The 21,833-nt window shown below is 37.3% G+C and overlaps 1 protein-coding gene across 1 annotated transcript; it reads right to left on the reverse strand.

Annotated features, from left to right (window-relative positions):
* Positions 1-1,202: 1,202 nt before the first annotated feature.
* On the reverse strand, positions 1,203-2,749 carry BHLHA9 (basic helix-loop-helix family member a9). Its single transcript, XM_044055438.1, has one exon. The coding sequence runs from the start codon at positions 2,673-2,675 to the stop codon at positions 1,872-1,874; it is 804 nt and encodes a 267-aa protein (XP_043911373.1). The 5' UTR covers positions 2,676-2,749; the 3' UTR covers positions 1,203-1,871.
* Positions 2,750-21,833: the final 19,084 nt, after the last annotated feature.

Raw genomic sequence — 21,833 nt, forward strand, 5'->3', positions numbered from 1 at the left:
TGAGACAAATATCTGGACATTTTGTGAAATTCTGGGCAGTTACGAGGTATGCTGTGCATGCTGTGTGCAATACATGAATATGTAAGATACAACACGTGATGTTGAGGGTCATACCTGAATATGTAAATATTTATATTATCCAACATGCTTTGGGAGTACTGAGGAAAATTATGCATTCTTGCATAGTAATACACCTCTGTATGGCAAGCTATTTAAGTAATGCAGCAACAGGTGTAATCATAACATTTATTACCAAAATCCTGATATGTGTTTTATTATTACTAAATTAACACCCTTCAGCACTAGAGTATGACATTTTAGTGAAACTTTGAAGCGTGCAATAAATTATTTAAAACACAGTCTGACTTGCTGATTTTCACATTTCTTACCCCTTGCATTATAGATTTTTCAATATTTTCATACTCAGAACAGCAGTCATTATTGGTCTGACAATGTTGTTGCTCTGTATGTGTGATTTGAAGCCCTAATAAGGTAAACAAGTAAACCATATAGTGTCTGAGAAGCAACAAATAAGCCTAATGTTGGATATGATCCACAGGCAGTACAAGTACTGTCATCTTCCCAAAAGACATGCAGTAAACATGTACCTTGCTAAGCAACATTGTAAAAAACACAAATAAATACAAGTTTGTTGGTTGTTATTATCTGAAAAATAAAAGGTTTAGGATGATAGCTTACATATTAAAAAAATCAATAATCAGTAATAAAAGTAATCTGCGTATAACTACATCAACAGAGAAAACAGTACTGATAAAGAGTTTAAAATGAATGTGTGTGTGTGTGTGTGTGTGTGTGTGTGTGTGTGTGTGTGTGTGTGTGTGTGTGTGTGTGTGTGCGTGCGTGCGTGCGTGTGTGTGACAAAATAGCTAACAAGAAGATATGTATCACAACAAACTAAATGACTTTTAAAGCTTGAACTGAGATAAAATTACAAAAATTCTGTAAAATAAAAACTAAGTGAGGAAAAATTAACTATTCAGGCACTGCAATGTAACAAAATATATTTATTAAGAACTGCAATTTAAGCTTCTGAAATGAGCATGGAATAATGTATTTACTTGACTGCTGTATAACATTCTCTGTTAGTTTATCAGGACATTAAAATAAAAAAAAATATATATATATATATATATATATATATATATATATATATATATATATATATATATGCCAAGCTAAGGTTCACCTGTGTGAGTTTCTCTGTAACTTCAGTAGCCAGGATTTTTCTGAGAGTACTTTTCCATGGAAGTGATTTATACAGTTTCACTCAGAGGTTGCTTTGCTGTAGTGTTCTACAGAATATTACACTGCTGTTATATTGAATCACATTATGCATACAGACAGGAGTAAAATGCAGAAGACATCTGAAACATCTGACAGGTCTGACAACTCTGTTTTTTTTATGAAAGCAAATTAATTCAGTTCTTTCTTGATAAAGTGTGGTGGTACAAAAAGTAATTTTCATTAAAAAATGAATGGCTTGCAACAAAAATATAAAGTAACATTTACAGTTGCTTACCCATCTCTGTTTAAATGTTTTTTTGTTTGAAGAACTGGTTAAGTAAATGTGTCCTTCTAAATTTTGAAGTCCTGATAAGATGAATGCAACACTGAACTGTTTAAAAATGAGCCATAATGTGAACAATACTTAAGATATAATACTTTAATGGCAGAAACACATTGTGTTTATTACAAGTCTTCTCTTTCTCCCACCTTAATTCCTTTTTGGAATTCAGTATCTGCCATTTTGCAGTCAGAAAATAGTTCATAATAATAAGATTAAATATGTTTCATAATGAAATTCTGACTTTCTTATCTGCTTTTTAACAAGGCATGTAGAAAATTCACATTCAGTGCATGGGAAGTGACTGCTGATGTCCTGGGCTTGGGAAGTAGCTGAGCTGCCAATGAAATGGAACAGAAGGTGACTCTGTAAAGTTCTCTATGTGGTTCGAATGGCAGGCAGTCCTGACCCCAATTTGGTAGTTCCCACTGGGGTAGTATATAGGGTTTGGGTCAAAAATGTCCTCTTTTACACTAGTGCACTGTGTCTGGTGAAGAAAAAGCTGTGTGTCTGGTGAATATCTGGAGATGGGAGGAGAAGTGCAAGTCTGGAAGTGAGCATTATCTTCATAATCCAGCTCACAAGGTAGTGTATGGTTATCCTGAGAAATTCGAAGTGCCTGACAATTGTCTTTGGGTTCTATACTGCTCTGTTCATTGCCTTGGCCATGGCATTCTGAGTGGTTGCAAGACCACCTTTGCACAGGACTAGAATGCAGTAGCATGGAAAGAGTGGAGATCCTGTTAATAGCTCTACGGAGAGTTGCAATTTTAGACAGACGCTTGCCACTCAGATCATGTTTTAGAACCAAACGCAAAGAATTAAAAGCTTGATTGTAGTCAAGGATCCTTTTCCGCTCCCGGACATTGGCTGCCATCCTTCTTGCTTTGGACCTTACTGGCCGTGCTTTCCTTTTGGTCTTTAAATCGTCCACTTCACTGGGGCAGCTGGAACTCTCACTTGTCTTGCTGCTCCAAGCTCGACCCTCACATTCTTTCAGGTTATTGTCACTGTCTTGAGCGGAGGTTTCTTCCTCAGAGAATTCTGATTCAGTTAAGAACACTGAGCTTTTTCCTTCTGTTTTAGGCATGACAGGACTTCACGATTTGCTGTCTCTCACAACCTGAACTACAGTTGTCATTTGACTCACTCTGCTGCAGTGTAAAATGCCAGACTGCTTCAAGGCAATTCCTGCTTTTTTTTAAAACCTTTGAGGTATTCATTTATGATACCACATGATTAGCCTACCTGTAGCAAGGCAACTTCCTGGTTACCTGCCTCCAGGTAGGTTGGTTCACTGCAATTACATTTTTTCATGACAGAGAGCATGTAGTAAAGAAGCTATAAAACACTGTTGTTTGTGAAAAGCATTTTTGGATAAGGAGAGAACGATTATTAGTTTTCTATACATCATTCAGCTGAGCATGTGAAATAGAATTATTTAATAACAACAGCGTATACAGAAAAATAATCAGACTGCAGTACAGATGAGGAAATACACGGGCTTGTACCATTCTCTATGTAACCAATATTCCCAACCCAGTACTTATCTTCTTTTCTAGCATATTGTGATAATCAACTGCAAAGATGTGGAAATAAGTAGAATACTTTACAATGTTGGAGTGATATTGTATTAACCAAGCAAATAGCCTAGACTTACAATTCTCATTTTAGTTTTACATTTTTAAATGGGTAGCACAGCTGATCCAATGGACCCTTTTTAGCTATAGCCCAGCATTATACACATAAAAGGCAAACATTTACAACATTACACTGTATACCCCTAATTTTAAAACATATAAAAAGCATTGTATGACAATTGAGATTATTATTATGCTAAATATGACTGACCCAAGATCGTACATCATTTGAACTGAGTACACTTTCAAAAGAATGAGTCAGTGCACATCATACAGTAAAATACCTTAATAAATTAAAAATTAAAAAAAAAATTCATATTCTATAACTTGTTTGTTCATGGAAAAATGATAACCCAAACAAATAGACTAGACAGATTCAGGGATGCAGATTTTGGTGTTAGGTAAGGAGTGGTCAGCTCACCCAGTCAGAAATATTCTCTGCCCACATGGTTGTTAAATTATAGCGCCTACAACAGTTTTCTCACTTTTCTTGAGATTTGCCTTTTGTCTGTCTTGTGTGTTCTTGAATTTTACCTAATTTTAGATACTATATTCTGTTCAGGAAGGCTATTACAATCATTCACCACCTTTTATGAGAAAAATTATTTCCATATCTTTCCTGAACCATCTAGATTGTATCTTCAGATTGTATTTTTTGTTCTTATGTATCTCCCTTTTTTACAGATTACAACCCCTTTGACTCTGTGGATTCCTTAAAGTTATATAAATGTTTCTGTTTATCGCTTCTGTCTCCTTTCTCTAGGAATGGTTAAGCTCTTCCCATATCCTTTACTTAAGTTCTGGTGAAGATAGTGCATCATTTTGTTGGCTTCCTCTGAACTTCCATTTTGATTTCTGACCTTTTGAAAATGAGGTCTTTGAAGAGCATACAGTAATTTAGATGGGATCTCATTAACTGCTTGCTTTTTAATACTGATGTTTCCTTCCAGACATTCTTGCATTTCACCAGCTTTTCTTGCTTCTTTGTCACATTTCTCATTTATTTTAGGTAATGTGCATGACTACCTCAGGCCCCTTTTCACTTTAGTTGTTGCTACTACTTCCCCTCCAGCTTTGTGCTTCCTTTCCAGTTGGTACTTGCAAGATACTTGATTTTTCACTTTTTGCACAAAATTTAAACTGCCATGTTTTATACCATTCCTCAAGTCTTGTAAAATCCCGTTTTGTCCCTTCTACTCCATCTTGCATATCAACTCTATTTCATTATAACGTATCTTGAGTAAAAGGCACACTTTATCATTCAAGCATTCATATAGCTTTTGTATACAGGGGCAGAGACCAGAACTTATCACTGTTGTAACCCACTGAAAACCCTCCTGGCTGCATTAACTACTTTTTCACTGTGATGGACTGCATTTATTACTACCCTATATTCTATGATACCTGTTACTGTTTTACTTTTATATGACCAGCTCCAAGTCTGTCTGATTTGTTCACTGATGTATTATGTGCCATTGAATGAGATGGCTTGCTGAAGTTTAACTAAGCCATGTCTATAACACCTTTTTGTGTACTCTCTTGGTTGCCCAGGCATAACCTTTCCTCTTTGAATGCGTGGTTCAGAGCTCCACTGGCTTCATAATATTCCAAAATTCTTTAATTCTGCAATCATCACATGACATTCTGTATAAACAGTGTCATACTCAAAAGTTAGGAGTTTGCAGTCTCTTCCTGCTCTTGTGAAAGGGAAGTACATCTACCATGTTGCATTGTTAAAGAACCATATCCCCCTCCCATGATTTGTTAAAACGTTAATTGTATCATTTCTCCTCTCAGTTCTTGAAGTTCTGGAGTTAGAATCCACCAGGACCCATTCAACGTTAGTTTTTGGGTTTCTTCCAGGAGCCTTTTCTTTTTCTTTTTCCCAACCCTTTTTGCTTACTTCCATCCATTTTCATGAATCCTCCTTTTTTTCCCTTGCTGCATTATGCATGTGTTAAATTATGTATCTGCCTTCTTGATTGAACTGACTTTTTACCACATATGTCACTGCCTCTCTCACTGGTTATCATGCTTACTGCTGCCTCTGCTCATATTGAACTGATATTGTCTGACTTCCCTCTCTCATTTCCTTGTATTTCCTAAATGGTATATACTTCCCTAACCTTTCATATCATTTGGAGAGCCTCAGCAGTTTTTCTACTATTAGATACATATTTGTTTCACAGAAGCCCCCTTTGATACATATTTGTTTCACAGAAGCCCCCTTTGATACATATTTGTTTCACAGAAGCCCCCTTTGATACATATTTGTTTCACAGAAGCCCCCTTTGATACATATTTGTTTCACTGAAGCCCCCTTTGATACATATTTGTTTCACAGAAGCCCCCTTTGATACATATTTGTTTCACAGAAGCCCCCTTTGATACATATTTGTTTCACAGAAGCCCCCTTTGATACATATTTGTTTCACAGAAGCCCCCTTTGATACATATTTGTTTCACAGAAGCCCCCTTTGATACATATTTGTTTTACAGAAGCCCCCTTTGATTCTCTAATTGCAGATTTATATGCACACCCAGTGTTCTTCCATGCTAGCACTCTGCCATTTTGCTTACACCACTTTGTTAGAATAATCTGCAATCCAGAAGTCAAGAGCCATCAGTTATGACTCGCTTAGCTCTGTGGTTAAGTTGACAGGGAACAACGCTGATGGGTGATGACTTGCTCCTAATTAGTTGCCCACTTCTAGATATGAAATATCTCTAACCCCCAACATGTAGAGACTGTGCTGCCATTTTCAGTATACATTGTAATACACATTTCTTCTCTTTGTGTTTAATCATGTGTTTCATTGCTTTCAATACTTCATTTATATACAGGTTTACACCCTTTTTCTTTCATTTTATCTTCCTGTTCCTCATATGAATTGTGCATCCAGATACCTTATGTCTTTACACCACAGTCCTGAATCTGTGTGAAATATACTTGTGATACTGCAACAGTATCAAGACATTACTTTTTTGTACAATTCACAGAATTATTCAGCATTTTGTCTAGACATTTTTTAAACCATGTCCTTTATTGCCTCATCAATTATCAGCAGCCCCCTTTTTCCCATTTTTCTACATGGGGTCGGGGTATCGTGTTAACTGTCGCCGACTCTCTCAATTCAGTGCCACACTTCTGCCTTCTTCAACACTCATGCCGACTGTCACAGATCTTCTTTCACACAATCCATCCACCTCTTTGCTGGACGTCCTCGATTGCTCTTGCCTTCTTCCTGTCTGCCCCAAACCTTCCTCACCAGATTGTCTTCTGCTTTTCTACACATGCGCCCAAACCACCATAATCTGTTCACTTTGATCTTTTCTGCAATTGGAGCTACTTTGGCTTCTGCTCTTATGTCCTCATTTCTTCGTCTGTCCAATAGTGTGCATCCTATCACCTTTCTCAGGCACTTCATTTCCATCACCTCTAGCTTCTTCAACTGTTCTGCCTTTACTGTCCAGGTTTCTGTACCATACAGTAATTCTGGTTGCACCACTGTCTTGTACACCTTGCTTTTCAGCTTCTTTGGCATTCTTCTGTCACAGACTACACCTGATACTCTATGCCAGTTGGCTGCAGCCGTTCTGATTCTAGCTTTGACCTCTTCATTCAGACTTCCCTTCTCCTCAACTACTCCTCCCATATAGTTGAAGCTGTTTACCTGTTTCACTATCTTCTCTTCTATCTCTATTCTCAGCTTCTTCTGATTTCCCCAATTTGCTGCCATTACCACCGTCTTATCTGTGCTTAGTTTCATCCCATGTGCCTTCAGATATTGCCTCATCCATACTTATATTATTTATGTCTTTCAGTTTACCATTGATCTAACTATACTGTTTTTTCTAGATAATTTGGTATCACTAAGTATTCTAATGTTCCTAAGGAAGTGGCCAGAATTTCCAAGTTGCTGTTTGTACCACCCAGCTAATTTTATAGGCTGCTTGATTGTAGTAGAACTAAAAAAAAATCACTAACTAGAAAATAGTGATTGATAATCACTTAAACACAGGAAAAGCAAGAATTGGGACAATTAAACCATACATACATCTATGTTCATTATTATAGCAAAGTAAAGTGACCAAGTTAAGTAAAACATTCACTAAGACTACAAGAACAGTTAACTGTCATGGTAATCCTGGGAGGCACATTTTGCTTTTACTTGGTTTAATAAGCAAATCAAATCTGCAGGAATGTCTTTATAAGGGAAAAGAAAGGAAACAGCACCCCAGGAAAGCCAAAGACTCAAGATATTTGTTTTATGGAAAAGCTCTAAGACCTCAGCCTGATAGTCGGTCTGAACAATTTACTCCAACAGTCCTTTCAAAAGCTTAGATTCATGTGGACCCATCAATGGTGGTTTTGACAAACACAAATAAACTGAAAGCAATTCTCTGGAACCACCTTCAGCAAAGATTGAAACAAATTTTTTTTGCAGGGAGGGCAAGCCCTGCTGCACTCTTCACACCCCCTGAAATTATACATACCAATTCCGAGGTTGTACAACAGTGCAGAAAAAGTTAGTCTCCACTTTCTGTGAATGAGATTTCAACAAACTGACTTCATTTTATTTGTGTTTGCTGAAATCACCTTTGATGAACTGACATGCTCCCCCAAAAAAGCTCATGGTGCATTTCATCCTTCTGTGTCTGTTAGAAGGAAACTGGATATTGTCTGGACACCCAGGATGCATACCTCCACATACAGATTGCCAAGGAATCAAGAAAGTTTCTACATTTATTGGATAGGAGCCAGCCATTTTCAGTAAGAGATGTTTCCATATGGCCTCATCACAGCCTTCAGGGTGTTACACAAATGCATGTATGTGGTTGCTGTAAATCACAGACTGCAAGGGGTTGAGACTTTTCCTCCCCTAGATGACTGGTTCCAAGGTGCCACAACTGACAAGGAACACACTAATTTCTGGGAGGGAGTCTCTCCGGCATCTCTTCTTGTCTTTGAGAATAACAATAAACATTGTGTATTCCCCAGAGAAGTTCTTAGAGTTACGCACATTCATCAGGTAGAGAAGTTCTCTCAGTTACTCACATTCATCAGGTAAAGAAGTTCTCACAGTTACTCAAATTTATCAGACAGAGAAGTTCTGACAGTTACTCACATTCATCAGGTAGAGAAATTCTGACAGTTACTCACATTCATCAGGTAGAAAATTCTCTCAGTTACTCACATTCATTGGGTAGAGAAGTTCTCACAGTTACTCACATTCATCAGGGAGAGAAATTCTCACAGTTACTCACATTCATCAGGTAGAGAACACAGTTACTCACATTCATCAGGGAGAGAAGTTCTCACAGTTACTCACATTCATCAGGTAGAGAAGTACATGCAGTTACTCACATTCATCAGATAGAGAAGTTCTCACAGTTACATTCATCAGGTAGAGAAGTTCTGACAGTTACTCACATTCATCAGGTAGAGAAGTTCTGACAGTTACTCACATTCATCAGGTACAGAAGTTCACACAGTTACTCACATTCATCAGGTACAGAAGTTCTCACAGTTACTCACATTCATCAGGTATAGAAGTTGTCACAGTTACTCACATCAGGTAGAGAAATTCTGACAGTTACTCACATACATCAGGTAGAGACGTTCTGACAGTTAGTCACATTCATCCGGTAGAGAACTTCATACGATTACTCACATTCATCAGATAGAGAAGTTCTGACAGTTACTCACATTCATCAGGTAGAGAAGTTCTCACAGTTACTCACATTTATCAGGTACATCAGGTACATGCTAGACTTTATTACATGAAAGCCACTTTTCCTCAAAAACAGGACCCCCCCCCATAAAACCTATTACTTTAGATATTTCCAACTTAATGGTCACCATAGGGATAATCACTCTGAGGCTTATGATAACAGCAGTTTACATTGCTCTTAATGCCATATTTTACATGGTCAGTTAATATTTTACATGGTCAGTTTTTACTGTGCATTGAAAGTATACTGGTCTCAGCTAACAGATCCCATGACTCAGCACATAAAGATTACCAAAGCTAACAAGTCTCACCTGGCATGGTGGTCCATTTTCCAAACATTATAATGGGAAGTCTGTTTTAAGTTCTCACCTTGGCAGGTACTATTGTCAGAGATACATCTGCCTTGGAGTGAGGGACATTATCATGACCAAACAGTCAAGGATGTATGACCACAGACAGAGGCCAGTCTACACATCAAAGGTCTGGAAATGATGGCAGTCCTGCTAATGCTGGAGGCCTTCCAGGCCTCCACTGCATTAATATATTTTTGGTGTTCACACTAATGATATGGCTGAAATTTGGTTTATCAATCAACTGAAAGGAACTCATTCCTATCCCTGCTGTCAAGAAGCAATGAGGTTACAAATACTACACTTGATCTTAGCTAAGAGGACAAGAGGCAAAGGAATGAGCTATAGCAACAAATCACTTTCTTACTGCCATTCAGATTCCTGGGAAAGCCAGTTCATTATTGAACATAATTAATATTTTTTTACGGCTGTAACCATGTGCTCTCTCATCCTGTGAGCGGCTCAGAAAATCTTCTGCTGGTGGGAAAAGGCTTGCTGTGACCTATTCACATCCATGACCAGTGAAATTCAGCAACTTTTATTCCCTTATCTTTCCTCCAATGACTCCCAGGACTTCTTTACAGCTTTCCCTCATTCCGCTTATTCCAAGATTCATTCAGAAAGCCAAGATGCATCTCGAAGGTTTTTCATTTATGTCCAAAATAGCCACTGTGATTAATTTCAACTAGTCTGTCCTGCCAATAGCATAATACTTACTCGTTTCCCTGGATGACAGATCTGGAAAGAAAGTTTGGTTGCAGAGTATTATGGGTAACAGTGTAGGTTTCACTGTCAGCTTAATCTTACCTAGATAGAACCTAATCTATAAGAAAAGATTCACAATTGTTATTATTATTATGCAAAAAGAAAATAAGTTTCACTCTCCAAATGGTCGAGTTGTTATATTAAGTCATGTTACAAAAAAAAAAGGGAAAATCCTTTCTCATCTGTTTCTACAACTCATTCAACCAGGGATAATATTTGTGCAGCAGCTGCATGGACTTCACTGCATACTTTGCAAGACATTATCTGCTGGATGTGATCTTCAGGTCTCAGGCTGCCTTCAGGGGGTCTATATCACATTATTGAAATTCCAAAATGTCGAACACCATAAGCTCGACCTTGGAATCTCAAAATGTGATATACTCGAAAGCTCAGAACAGCAAATTTTTTCCCTTGGAAAAAAACTTTTATTCTTGTTCCAAGAATACACACACACACACACTCACACACACAACGCAAGCACACAAAAATACATAATCCACACATACACGCTTCACAGAACCCTACACTAAACCATACATACACTACTAGCTATCCACTTACCTTAACCCAACCCTAACCCTAAGGCACCTAACTATCGCATACTCACTTTACCCGCTCCCTAACCCTAAGGTCCCTAACTATCGCACACTCACCTTACCCGCTCCCTATCCCTAAGGTCCCTAACTTTTACACACTCACCTTACCTCGGTCTGTTCAAACACTTAACTTTACCTGGTCCATAACCTTCATACCACAGTCGAGGAAATAGTGAAGCCGAAGAAACGGCCCACCGAATACTTTCCCATGGAAAATATTCGTTGTTCTGCAGCTTCGCTATTTCAAGTGTTCACTGAATTCGGGTTGATATTATAACATTCAAAGTTTTAAGACTTCGATATTATAATATAGACCAGCTTCAAGTCCATAGTTATTAGCAGTATGTTTCCATAATGGTGTAGCCAGGAGGAAGGCCTTGAGACTCTGTTCTGTTGGTTAACAAGGATGGACCTCCTCATTTCATATACAGAGGATCATTATCTAAACATGGTTGTGGGCGGTCATGGTGGTGCAGCGGTTAGCATTGCCACCTCACAGCAAGAGGTTCTCTGGTTCGATCCTCGGCTGGGGTGCCTTCTGTGCAGAGTCTGCATGTCCTCCCTGTGGTCGTGTGGGTTTCCTCCGGGTGCTCCAGTTTCCTCCCACATCCCAAAGACATGCTGTAGGAGGATTGGACACTCTAAATTGGCCCTAGGAGTAAGTGTGTGCATGTGTGTGCTTTCTGTGGAAGGTTGGGCGCTGGGCTGGCAACTCAACACCGTAAAACTCCACTGCCAATCATGAGCAGACAGGTGATCCACTGTGGCGACCCCTAACCGGGAAAAAGCCGAAAGAAGAAGATTATCTAAACATGGTTGTCAAGAATTTTACTTTGGTAACAGAGTGAAACAAAACGTGAAAGGTGAATCTTGACATTCATGTTAAGAATGCATGAATTTTGATAAGACAGGCCCAACCATAATTCTTCGTAGTGCATGGAGCTTTATGTGCTCTGTATACTACCAGTTATAGACAGGAAAACAATGTGTATTAGCATGATTTTTTGCAGTTTTAAAAGCTGTAAAGTATTTAGAGCTGTCCCATAGACAGCAGACAGAAATGAAGTATCCCATCAAGGAATTAACTTCAAAAAGCTATTAAATGCTTTGCTCTGTCACATTTTTTGTTTAAAAGTGTGGTTGCAAGAAGTTTCTAACAGTTTTTGAAACTATTTTTAACTTCTGTGGTGGCTAGCACTGGCGGCTGTTACACTCAAGTGTGTGACTAGAGCTTAGCAGCACTTAGAGATGCTTAACAAAAGCTTGTTAAGCACCTTTCTGATATTACAAAAGTGCTCAACAAGACTATTTTTTCCCAATTTCTGACTATAATCATGGTGTTCCATGCACTATCCAAAAGTTACTTGCCATGAACTTAACTCTGGATGAGAAGGTCCATTCTTAAGAACATGCCCACACTACTTTACCTTGCCTCATTGAAATCATGGCCTAGAGGAATGTTATTTATTTATTTTTGTAGAGCAGGAAAGTCCGAATGGGCAGACTCTATTTTCAGTGGCAGCCTGAGGAGAAAAGCAACACAAATATTTTGCATAAAATTCAAAATTGTAGCATAAAGTACAGACCATAAAAAACTTATTTTACATAATATACAGACATCAAAACATTTCTCCCAATTGTTATAGCAAGTACAGTTGCTGCCTAGACATTTACAGAATACATTCTAGAAGCATTGTAGGACTATAAGGCCGATCAGGGGCCTCAGGAATTGTATGCTATTACTGCCTGTTGAAGTATATCAGGATCTCAGGGATTGTATGCTATTACTGCCTGTTGAAGAACATCTTTGCAGAAACATTAGACCTAGGCCTATTGAATACTATTTGATATCTTTAATTCTTGTTATATTATAACAATATTACCAATATAGACAGTTTCAGTCGTTTCTCTGATCATAACCATGTTATTATGTGTTTGAGACATGGATTCCAAGAAGTTCACCAAGAGGTGAATCTTAGCATCCATGTCAAGAACACAGTATAACAGGTTATGATTGGTGAGACCCGATCATAACTCTTTGTAGTACATGGAATCTTATCTACTCCATGTACGAACATTTACAAAAGAAAAAATCTCAGTGTGTTGTACTGGCACATACCAAGTACCATCACATATACAAGTAAGGGAAATGTCAGGAATAGTTTTCAAATACTGCCCTCATTTAAATAAGTTACTTACAGACTAGGGTCTGCAGACTTCTGTGGGCATAGGATGAAAGTCAGGGACCGAAGGAATGTCCCTTCCCTTCTACCCGGCTGTCACAGCATGTTGGAGGTGAGAAACAAATGTTACACACCTCTGAAAGCAGTCTGATGGTCGGGTCTCTCGCTGCAGTAGTGTGTAGCAAGTTTATATTTTTTCCTGATTTTGGAACGTAATCAGTGTGCAGCATATATTACAATGATTTATAGAGCTAATATGCTGGTTTGAACTAATACTGTTTTAAATATTTAGTTATTACTTATTTTTATCTTCTTTATTTTTGCTGACACAAGAATGTTGGCACACTACTATTCATATAAGGGAACACATTTTTCCCATTTGTTAAACCTGAAAAGTTTTATCCTGATATTAGTGGGTGTCATTTGTTTAACAACTGCAGCACAATATGTGATTTCCATCTGTCTGTCTTCTTTTCCTCAGAAATACCACCTCTTTGACTTTCCTTCTGTCAGCGGTATGTACTGACAAACTTACCTTGCATGGGCTGTCACCATGATAAGAGAAGAAATCTCGATGACATGTTGTTGGACAGTACTAGATCCTGTTGCATAGCTTTTTTATGAGCAACCAGAACAAGAGAATGAATACCAATTAAGTTACAACTGACTTTACAAATTCTTACACTTTCCAATGTGCTTGTAGCATGTTCTTATGTACTGGTTTTGATTCTGAAAGCACAAAATGGCAAATATTTAATTGTTTTGCTAGTTATAGTATATAACCTTACACAGGTATGTTTGCAATAGCAGCAGAACACCGTGGTTTAAAGAGATTTTCCACATGAGCAAAGGGGAAATAGTTTACATACTTTTATGAAGTTTGAAGGGCAACAATCCTGACAAAAGCCACACAACTAAAAGAGGATTACAAGATTCCTTCTCAAGTTATTTGTGAGGAACCTATGTCTTTCTGTAGATTAGTAACTGTTTTAAATCATTCTTCAAAAAGACATTTTGAGAAAGGTGAAAAGAGAAGATTTACACCATCTTCATCTTTCTCCAGAACAGTACTTTCGTATTTACAGTGTCTGACATAAGTACCTTTTAAAATAAAAGGGATGAAACATTATCTGAGGAATTAGGTTTGTCTACAATGCTTTCTTTGCTATCACATATTTAAAAAATATTGAAAAAATCTTACTTACAAAATGTCAGCAGTGACTCATTAAATGAGTCATTTTATAGATATAAAAAGCAGGTAGACAGATAATAAATTTGTCATAATTAGTATTTGGTGTAAGAAATAGGATAGCACTTGGATGCTGCATTGAGTACACAATACAGGGTGAACAACCCACTCTACCCTCCCAGCAGTAAGAAAAGAAGGAAAGGAGATGACCGTGAGGGTTAATCAAATTATACTTCATAAGGAATGATCTTGATGTTGTATGGCTATCCAGTTTTGAGCCACCTTGGCCAGAGGGATTACATTGCCTGCCTATATAAAATCTCTGACAATGATTCAGAAAACCTTATCTATTAATAAATGTATTTGCAGAATAACCACAACAACTTGAGAGATTTAAAAAACATAGAGTATGTTAGACACAAGGTGTGATTGCATAGTCAAAAGTGGAACATTACAGCTACTGTACTTCCTGTCTCTGCATAGGTCTTATTCGTACAAGAGCACAGGTCAATGATAGATTCATAGATTACTAGGCATGCAGTCCTGGAGACCTTTGAAGAGCCTAGTCTAATTTTCCAACTGTCCCAGAGCACTGACTGTTTAAGTGACATGCTCACAGTCACACAATAGGCAAATGTAGTCTGAGTGAATCAAACCTTAGACCACAGACAGGAATTCGTTATCAGCTCATAACCTGCACTAACTGTCAACCTTAAGATAGCATTAGGAAGTTCCACTGAAATGTATGGAAATGTAGCATAAGATCACTTTTTCCCAATTGAAAATAAAATAATTTGGCATAGAAGTTAACAGTCTGCAGAACTGTGTGTCAAAGAGAAAGTGAATTATGAAGATTACATACAACTATTACTGGGAAGGAAAGAAATGAGTCCTCAGAATCATAAAAGCATGAACGTGACACAAACAATTTAATTGTTTTACTAGAACCAAGTAACTTGGCTAGAAGATGGACAATAAAAGACAAGATTGTGCAGAATTTGGGAGAAGCTTCAGACATCTAGCAAACACGCACACCCACACACACACACACACACACACACACACACACACACACACACACACACACACACACACACACTCTCACACATTCAGACAAACATACAGAGAGTTCTCTAAGGAGGTACTTGGGTATGTCACAAGTGAAACTATAGTAAGAAATACATGTAAAAGAGATTATCTTTTGTAGACTTCTGTGACATGTTCAGTTTAAAATTAAAACTATTGGTCTGCACAATAAATTGCTGTATTTTCAAAACGAACAGTGTCTTATAAAATGTTAAATGGTTGTTATTAGAATACAGGATCAAAAAAGGGATGCCAAACAATATCTGAGTTATGAAAGTACATATTTGCAAAGTCAGTTCTTAAAAGATCAAATGCTATTTGGTCAAACCTTTGTCTGAATTTGGTAGACAAAGCAGAATACCAATATTAAGTTGTTTCTTTGCTGCAATGGCTGAAAGTTCTACCTAGTTTGAAACCCAAGTGCACATGGAACCCATCATTTTTAATTTACGAACATGAAACTTGTGTAATACGCTAATAAGTGGCATGGACCTCTGCTCATACCAATGAAATGTTATGGATGCACATGTTTAGCATGGAGTGAAAGAATGGAACGCAGCTTTCTCAACTTCAGTGTACATGTTGTTTAATATTTTCTGATTTGAATGGTATTTGTTTTGTTCACCTGAGTTGTCAACTCTTCAGCATTAGACAGATTAGGTATCTGTTTACTATGTTTTATCGCTTGCTTCAGAATGTAATGTTCATGTCTTGCCTCATTATTTGAGTACTACAAATGACTGCTTGGGCTTTGTATTGTTAAGCACACAACCAGTGAAGAACAGAGTGTGGTAGGATGATGTGGTTATTGAGAGATTTATCCACTTCTTCATGTATCATGATGAAGGACATCACAATGGCTTAACAAGAGCCACTGTAAGTCACCTAGTAATCCAGAACCTTGAGTGCCTCACTGCAGCTATAAAATAAGCACAGCTGTAAGGTAGAATTGCTTTCATTATATATTTAGATAATTTACATTCCTCAGTTGTGAGTTATTACAGTACATGCTACAGTCATGTCACATGCTTTCACCAATGAGGCAGCACTCCAAATTTGAACAACTACAGTTACCCATTAGGCTTGGAATAATCAAAATACTTCTTGCAAAAGAAAAGCAGGATGTTTCTTCCAATAGCAGTATTTTCTAGAATATGAATGACACCATTGTCCAAAAGCTTACAGGATTTATTGTATTATGTACTGTTTTGAAGGTGTGTGGTGTGTGAGAATGAGAGGAGTGAAAGAGTATGAGAGTGTGTCGGTGTGTGCGTGCATCTATTACTCTCTCTGCATATATATACATCTACATGGGTCTCTACTGAAAACTCTGAGTTTACTAATGCATGTTTCCAATATATTTAACACAACAAAGCTAATCCTACCTACAGAATGAAAACTAATAAAAAAATACAAAAAACAAAGTTTTTGCAGTGGGGAGACACACTGTATCCCTCACACCTCTCGTCCTTTAATATACTAACTCTAAGATCAGACAACAGTGGGAGAAAGGAAAAAAATCCTTAAGCCACAGTTAATGATTTCTCACTGACAAATCACAGTGGTCCTACTTAAAACCATAGAACAAGGTGTCTCAGCCAGACCCACCTGTTTTAGTAAAGGAATGTTAACCCTAAGGATTTCAAGTGAATCTCACAGATTTAGTTGGAATACTTCACTAAGGATGTAGACGGTTTACTATTCTTCTTATATCAAACAAGTGAAAGGTGACAGAATGCAGAATACTCTGAAATCAATCATCTCCATATAGGCAAATCAAACAGGACTATAGAAGGGGTGGTTTGCTGAAATTCATTTTACTAAACATCTATGTTGCTGAACTTCTATTTTTCCAGGACAAGTATATCAGTTTGTTTTAGGGATGTGTGTGTGTGTGTGTGTGTGTGTGTGTGTGTGTGTGTGTGTGTGTGTGTGTGTGTGTGTGTGTGTGTGTGTGTGTGTGTGTTCGTGCATATGTTTATGGGTTAGGGTTATAGAGTTGTGGTTAGTTAAGGAGATAGACTTTGTGTGTGTGTGTGTGTGTGTGTGTGTGTGTGTGTGTGTGTGTGTGTGTGTGTGTGTGTGTGTGTGTGTGTGCACGTGTGTGTGTGCATACATGCATGTGTGCACGTGTGTGTGTGTGTGTGTGTGTGTGTGTGTGTGTGTGTGTGTGTGTGTGTGTGTGTGTGTGTGTGTGTGTGCTTGTGCATATGTTTATGGGTTAGGGTTATAGAGTTGTGGTTAGTTAAGGAGATAGACTGTGTGTGTGTGTGTGTGTGTGTGTGTGTGTGTGTGTGTGTGTGTGTGTGTGTGTGTGTGTGTGTGTGTGTGTGTGTGTGTGCATGTGTGCGTGTGTGCATGTGTGCGTGTGTGTGTGTGTGTGCTTGTGCATATGTTTATGGGTTAGGGTTATAGAGTTGTGGTTAGTTAAGGAGATAGACTTTGTGTGTGTGTGTGTGTGTGTGTGTGTGTGCATATGTTTATGGGTTAGGGTTATAGAGTTGTGGTTAGTTAAAGAGATAGACTTTGTGTGCGTGCATGTGTGTGTTTGTGTGTGTGTGTGTTTGTTTGCAGGTTAGAGAAAGGGTTAGGTAAAGGTGTAGCTGTAGTATGTGTGTAGGGGAGAATCAGAAGTATGAAGAGAAGAGAAAACTCCCAAAGGCAACGAATCACTACAAGCACACATCAGCAGGGACTTCCTATACAAGACACACACCATTAACTGCATATCGACTATTAAATGTACCTCTACAGTACAGCAGTATTCCCATCTTAAAGCAAGTGCCTCACACCTGCATAAAACATAAATTCAAACAAAAGCTACTCAGTACAAAAGCTTGGCAAGTATTTTCTCATTCGATATAACTGATGTACCATACTGGCATTCACAGTACTAGTCATTCAGTTACCTGTCAGACACCAATAAATATATTTATATATGTATTGTAAGTAAAATATTACCTAACATAACCCTCCCACAAAGCCCTTTGTAACCTGTCCAAACTATACAAATACTCAAACGGCACGACAGACTAAAATAAAAAAACAAAACCAAAACAGGAACAGGCAGCTCCCCAGCTCTTTATTAAACATAAACAAGTAAAAGAACACTGAAAACAAGTAAGATTAAGCGCTTTTCATCTACTATAGTAACTAGACTTCTTTAGATGATAAAAGACAATTCAATTTCTTCTTAAATACACATCTCCCTCCCTCCTACTAACTTGATTAGATAATAAGTGCCAAGAATTAATTACTTATATAACCTTTCATTTTACAAATACCACATGGAATGAAGTAAAATAATGAAAGGTAAAAGATAAAAAATTAAAAAATAAGCAAAATGACATTTAAAAAATGACAAGTAGAAATAAGAACAATATATATGCAAATATATACAAGTGTAACGTAACACATCATATAAAATAGTTAATAATAATTATTAACCCAAAAACTGTGTACAATTAAATGCATTTCCTGCCTGTTAAGCTCTACTAATATCCCCCAGGGTAAAAATACCCGATTAAAATGATCTACCTACATAACTTTACTAGTAGTACTCATACCACTACGTTACATAGTCAGACCAAATAATATGCTTCCCAAAATTATCTATTCAGGTCCTTAAGTCTCAAAAGGCACTGTATAGAACAAGAATCATTAATACCCGGATAGTGACAAGCATCCAACTGGATCTGCCACATTAATTCCATTTTCTCTAGGAGTAAAGATCTTGGTCCACTCCTTAAGTCTTTTGGAATGTGATCTATAATTCTAAATCTAAAACTATGTGTAGGATTCCCCTTTATGTGATTGGCTAGTGCATTTTCGTTTTTCTCCATTTTGATATAATATAAATGCTCATATACCCGCTCATGTAATTTTCAGAATTGTTACTTAAAAGATTCCAATTTTTCTTTATTATAGTTAAAATGTGCCTAGGCAATGTAGACGAAGTATTAAAGTTCATCGGATATTTGAATCAGACCACTGAATTCTTAGAATTCGCTCATACCTTTCATGAAGATGTAATAACATACTTAGACATCGAACTATTTAAAGACTGTACCCACAAAAGTGTGACTGCTAAGACTTACAGGAAGGATACCTTTTCAAACACATACTTACATTTTTGTAGGTGACATCCCTTCCATCATAAAAAGTCAGTAATTAAGGGCCAGTTAGTTCAGGCCGCAAGGATGGTTATGGTTGAGAGTGAATTTATTAAAGAATGTGAAAAAATAGTTAACGTTCATCACAAGGAGTTACCCTAGAGACCTTATAATGGAAATTACGTCTGAGATAACACGTAAGAGGTCTAAGGGTGTGTATATTCCACTATTAAGAGGGGAAGCTCTTCCGCATAATACGGTAGATTTTGAAACTAATCAAGGACAAAATAGGTCCCCTGTTAGTTTTATACTAACCTTTAGTCCAGAAAGTAGGCACATTTTAACTATAATAAAGAAAAATTGGAATCTTTTAAGTAAAAATTATGAACAATGTACATTAATAGAGCTGACTCCCGCTTTTACATTTAAGAGAGGGAATAATTTGAAGATTCTCCTTGAAACAAGTAACACCAGATCTGCAAGGAATCCAGGCATGGCTAAATGTGAATCTTGTAATTATTGCAAATTCGTGGACATCGAGTACACTTTTCATATAAGAGATCAACGTTATACCACGACCTCTGGTAGATTTAATTGTAACTCTACTTATGTGGTCTACGTAGCTAAATGCTAGTTATGTCCAGCTTTTTATATCGGGAGGACCGATCGAAAATTATGTGAGTGGGTATGTGAGCATTTATACTATATCAAAAAGGAGTAAAACAAATCGCACTAGCCAATCACATCAAGGGGAATCCTACACATAGTTTTAGATTTAGAAATATCCCCACGGTCGAGTGGCATTCGAAAGACATGCGTGAATGAGCGTACCTTCGTTGAAGGTTGGGTGTCGAGCTGGCACCTCGGCACTGTGGAAATCTACTGCCAATCATTAGCGGACTGGAGTTCCGCTGTGGCAACCCCTAACCAGGAAAAGCTGAAGGAACAACAACAACATTCCAAAAGACTTAAGGGATGGACCAAGATCTTTACTCCTAGAGAAAATGGAATTAATGTGGCAGATCCAGTTGGATGCTTGTCACTATCTGGGTATTAATGATTCTTGTTCTATACAGTGTCTTTTGAGACTTAAGAACCTGAATAGATAATTTTGGGAAGCATATTATTTGGTCTGATTAAGTAATGTAGTAGTATGAGTACTACTAGTAAAGTTATGTAGGTAGATCATTTTAATCGAGTATTTTTATGCTGGGGGATATTAGTAGATCTTAACAGGTAGAAAATGCATTTAATTGTACACAGTTTTTGGGTTAATAATTATTATTAACTATTTTAAATGATGTGTCAAGTTACACTTGTATATATGTTATATTTATTGTTCTTATTTCTGCTTGTCATTTTTTAAATGTCATTTTGCTTATTTTTTATATTTTACCTTTCATTATTTTACTTCATTCCATGTGGTATTTGTAAAATGAAAGGTTATATAAGTGATTAATTATTGGCACTTATTATCTAATCAAGTTAGTAGGAGGGAGCGAAATGTGTATTTAAGAAGAAATTGAATTGTCTTTTATCATCTGAAGAAGTCTAGTTACTATACTAGATGAAAAACATTTAATCTTACTTGTTTTCAGTGTTCATTTACTTGTTTATGTTTAATAAAGAGCTGGGGAGCTGCCTGTTCCTGTTTTGGTTTTCATTTTTTATTTTAACCTGTCCAAACTAACATACCCCTAATAGATACACAAAGTACATGGGGACACAGTTGGTTTAGGTTGCAAGGCAAAGCTTATATGGAAATGGCTAAAAAGGAAACACTCCTTTACTGGATTCTCAGCAACTACCCCACTCTCTCCTATAATTCAGGTACCCTTCCTGACAAACTCAGTGACCACCTCCCAACATAGATTATACGTCACCAGGCAAATCCTGCAAAACAAACATCTATCTATCAAATTTATAACACCAAAAATGTCAGGTCTCAAGATTTCATAACATCACTTAAGCTCTGCAATTGGAAATCCCTTAAAATTTTAACCCTAGACAGTGCAGTCGATTACTTTCACTCCACATTTTTAAACATCCTCAATAACATGGTCCCTATCAGAACAATATGAGCAAAATCTAATTACTCCGCCTGGCTTTCTATAGAGATTAAATCACTCCTCAAAGAAAGGTACAAAGCATGGTACAAATGGACCCACAAAAAATCAATAGTTGTTCAGCAAAAGTACTTCCAGCTAATAAACAAACAAAGCTAAAACCCAAATAAGACTGGACAAAAAGAACTACTATATCAGCTTACAAGATAAGCAGCAAAATAACTCTCAAAATGTCTGGTCCACTATAAACAAAATACTGTGACCTGGTCAAACTAGGACCCCCCAACAAACTGCCACTAATCCCCTAGAATGTACTGCCACCCAATTTAATAAATACTTCATCGATTCCATCAAAACCCTTATTAACCAACACTCCCCATCACCTCCTCTCAACCTAAACTCTCTACTAGATAAAGACAACTCCTTCATCCTACAACCAGTCCCAACCCATACCATCCTCAAATATTTGCTCAGGCTAAAACCCACAACTTTGTCAGCAGAAAATCTCCCCTCTGCATACCTAAAA

This window comes from Protopterus annectens, chromosome 13.part0 (genome assembly GCF_019279795.1).
Source record: "Protopterus annectens isolate FY-2018-M chromosome 13.part0, PAN1.0, whole genome shotgun sequence".
NCBI lineage: Eukaryota > Metazoa > Chordata > Ceratodontiformes > Protopteridae > Protopterus > Protopterus annectens.

What these genes read in the sequence shown, in the direction of transcription:
- BHLHA9 (XM_044055438.1), bottom strand. Translation starts at nt 2,675, where the DNA reads ATGCCTAAAACAGAAGGAAAAAGCTCAGTGTTCTTAACTGAATCAGAA.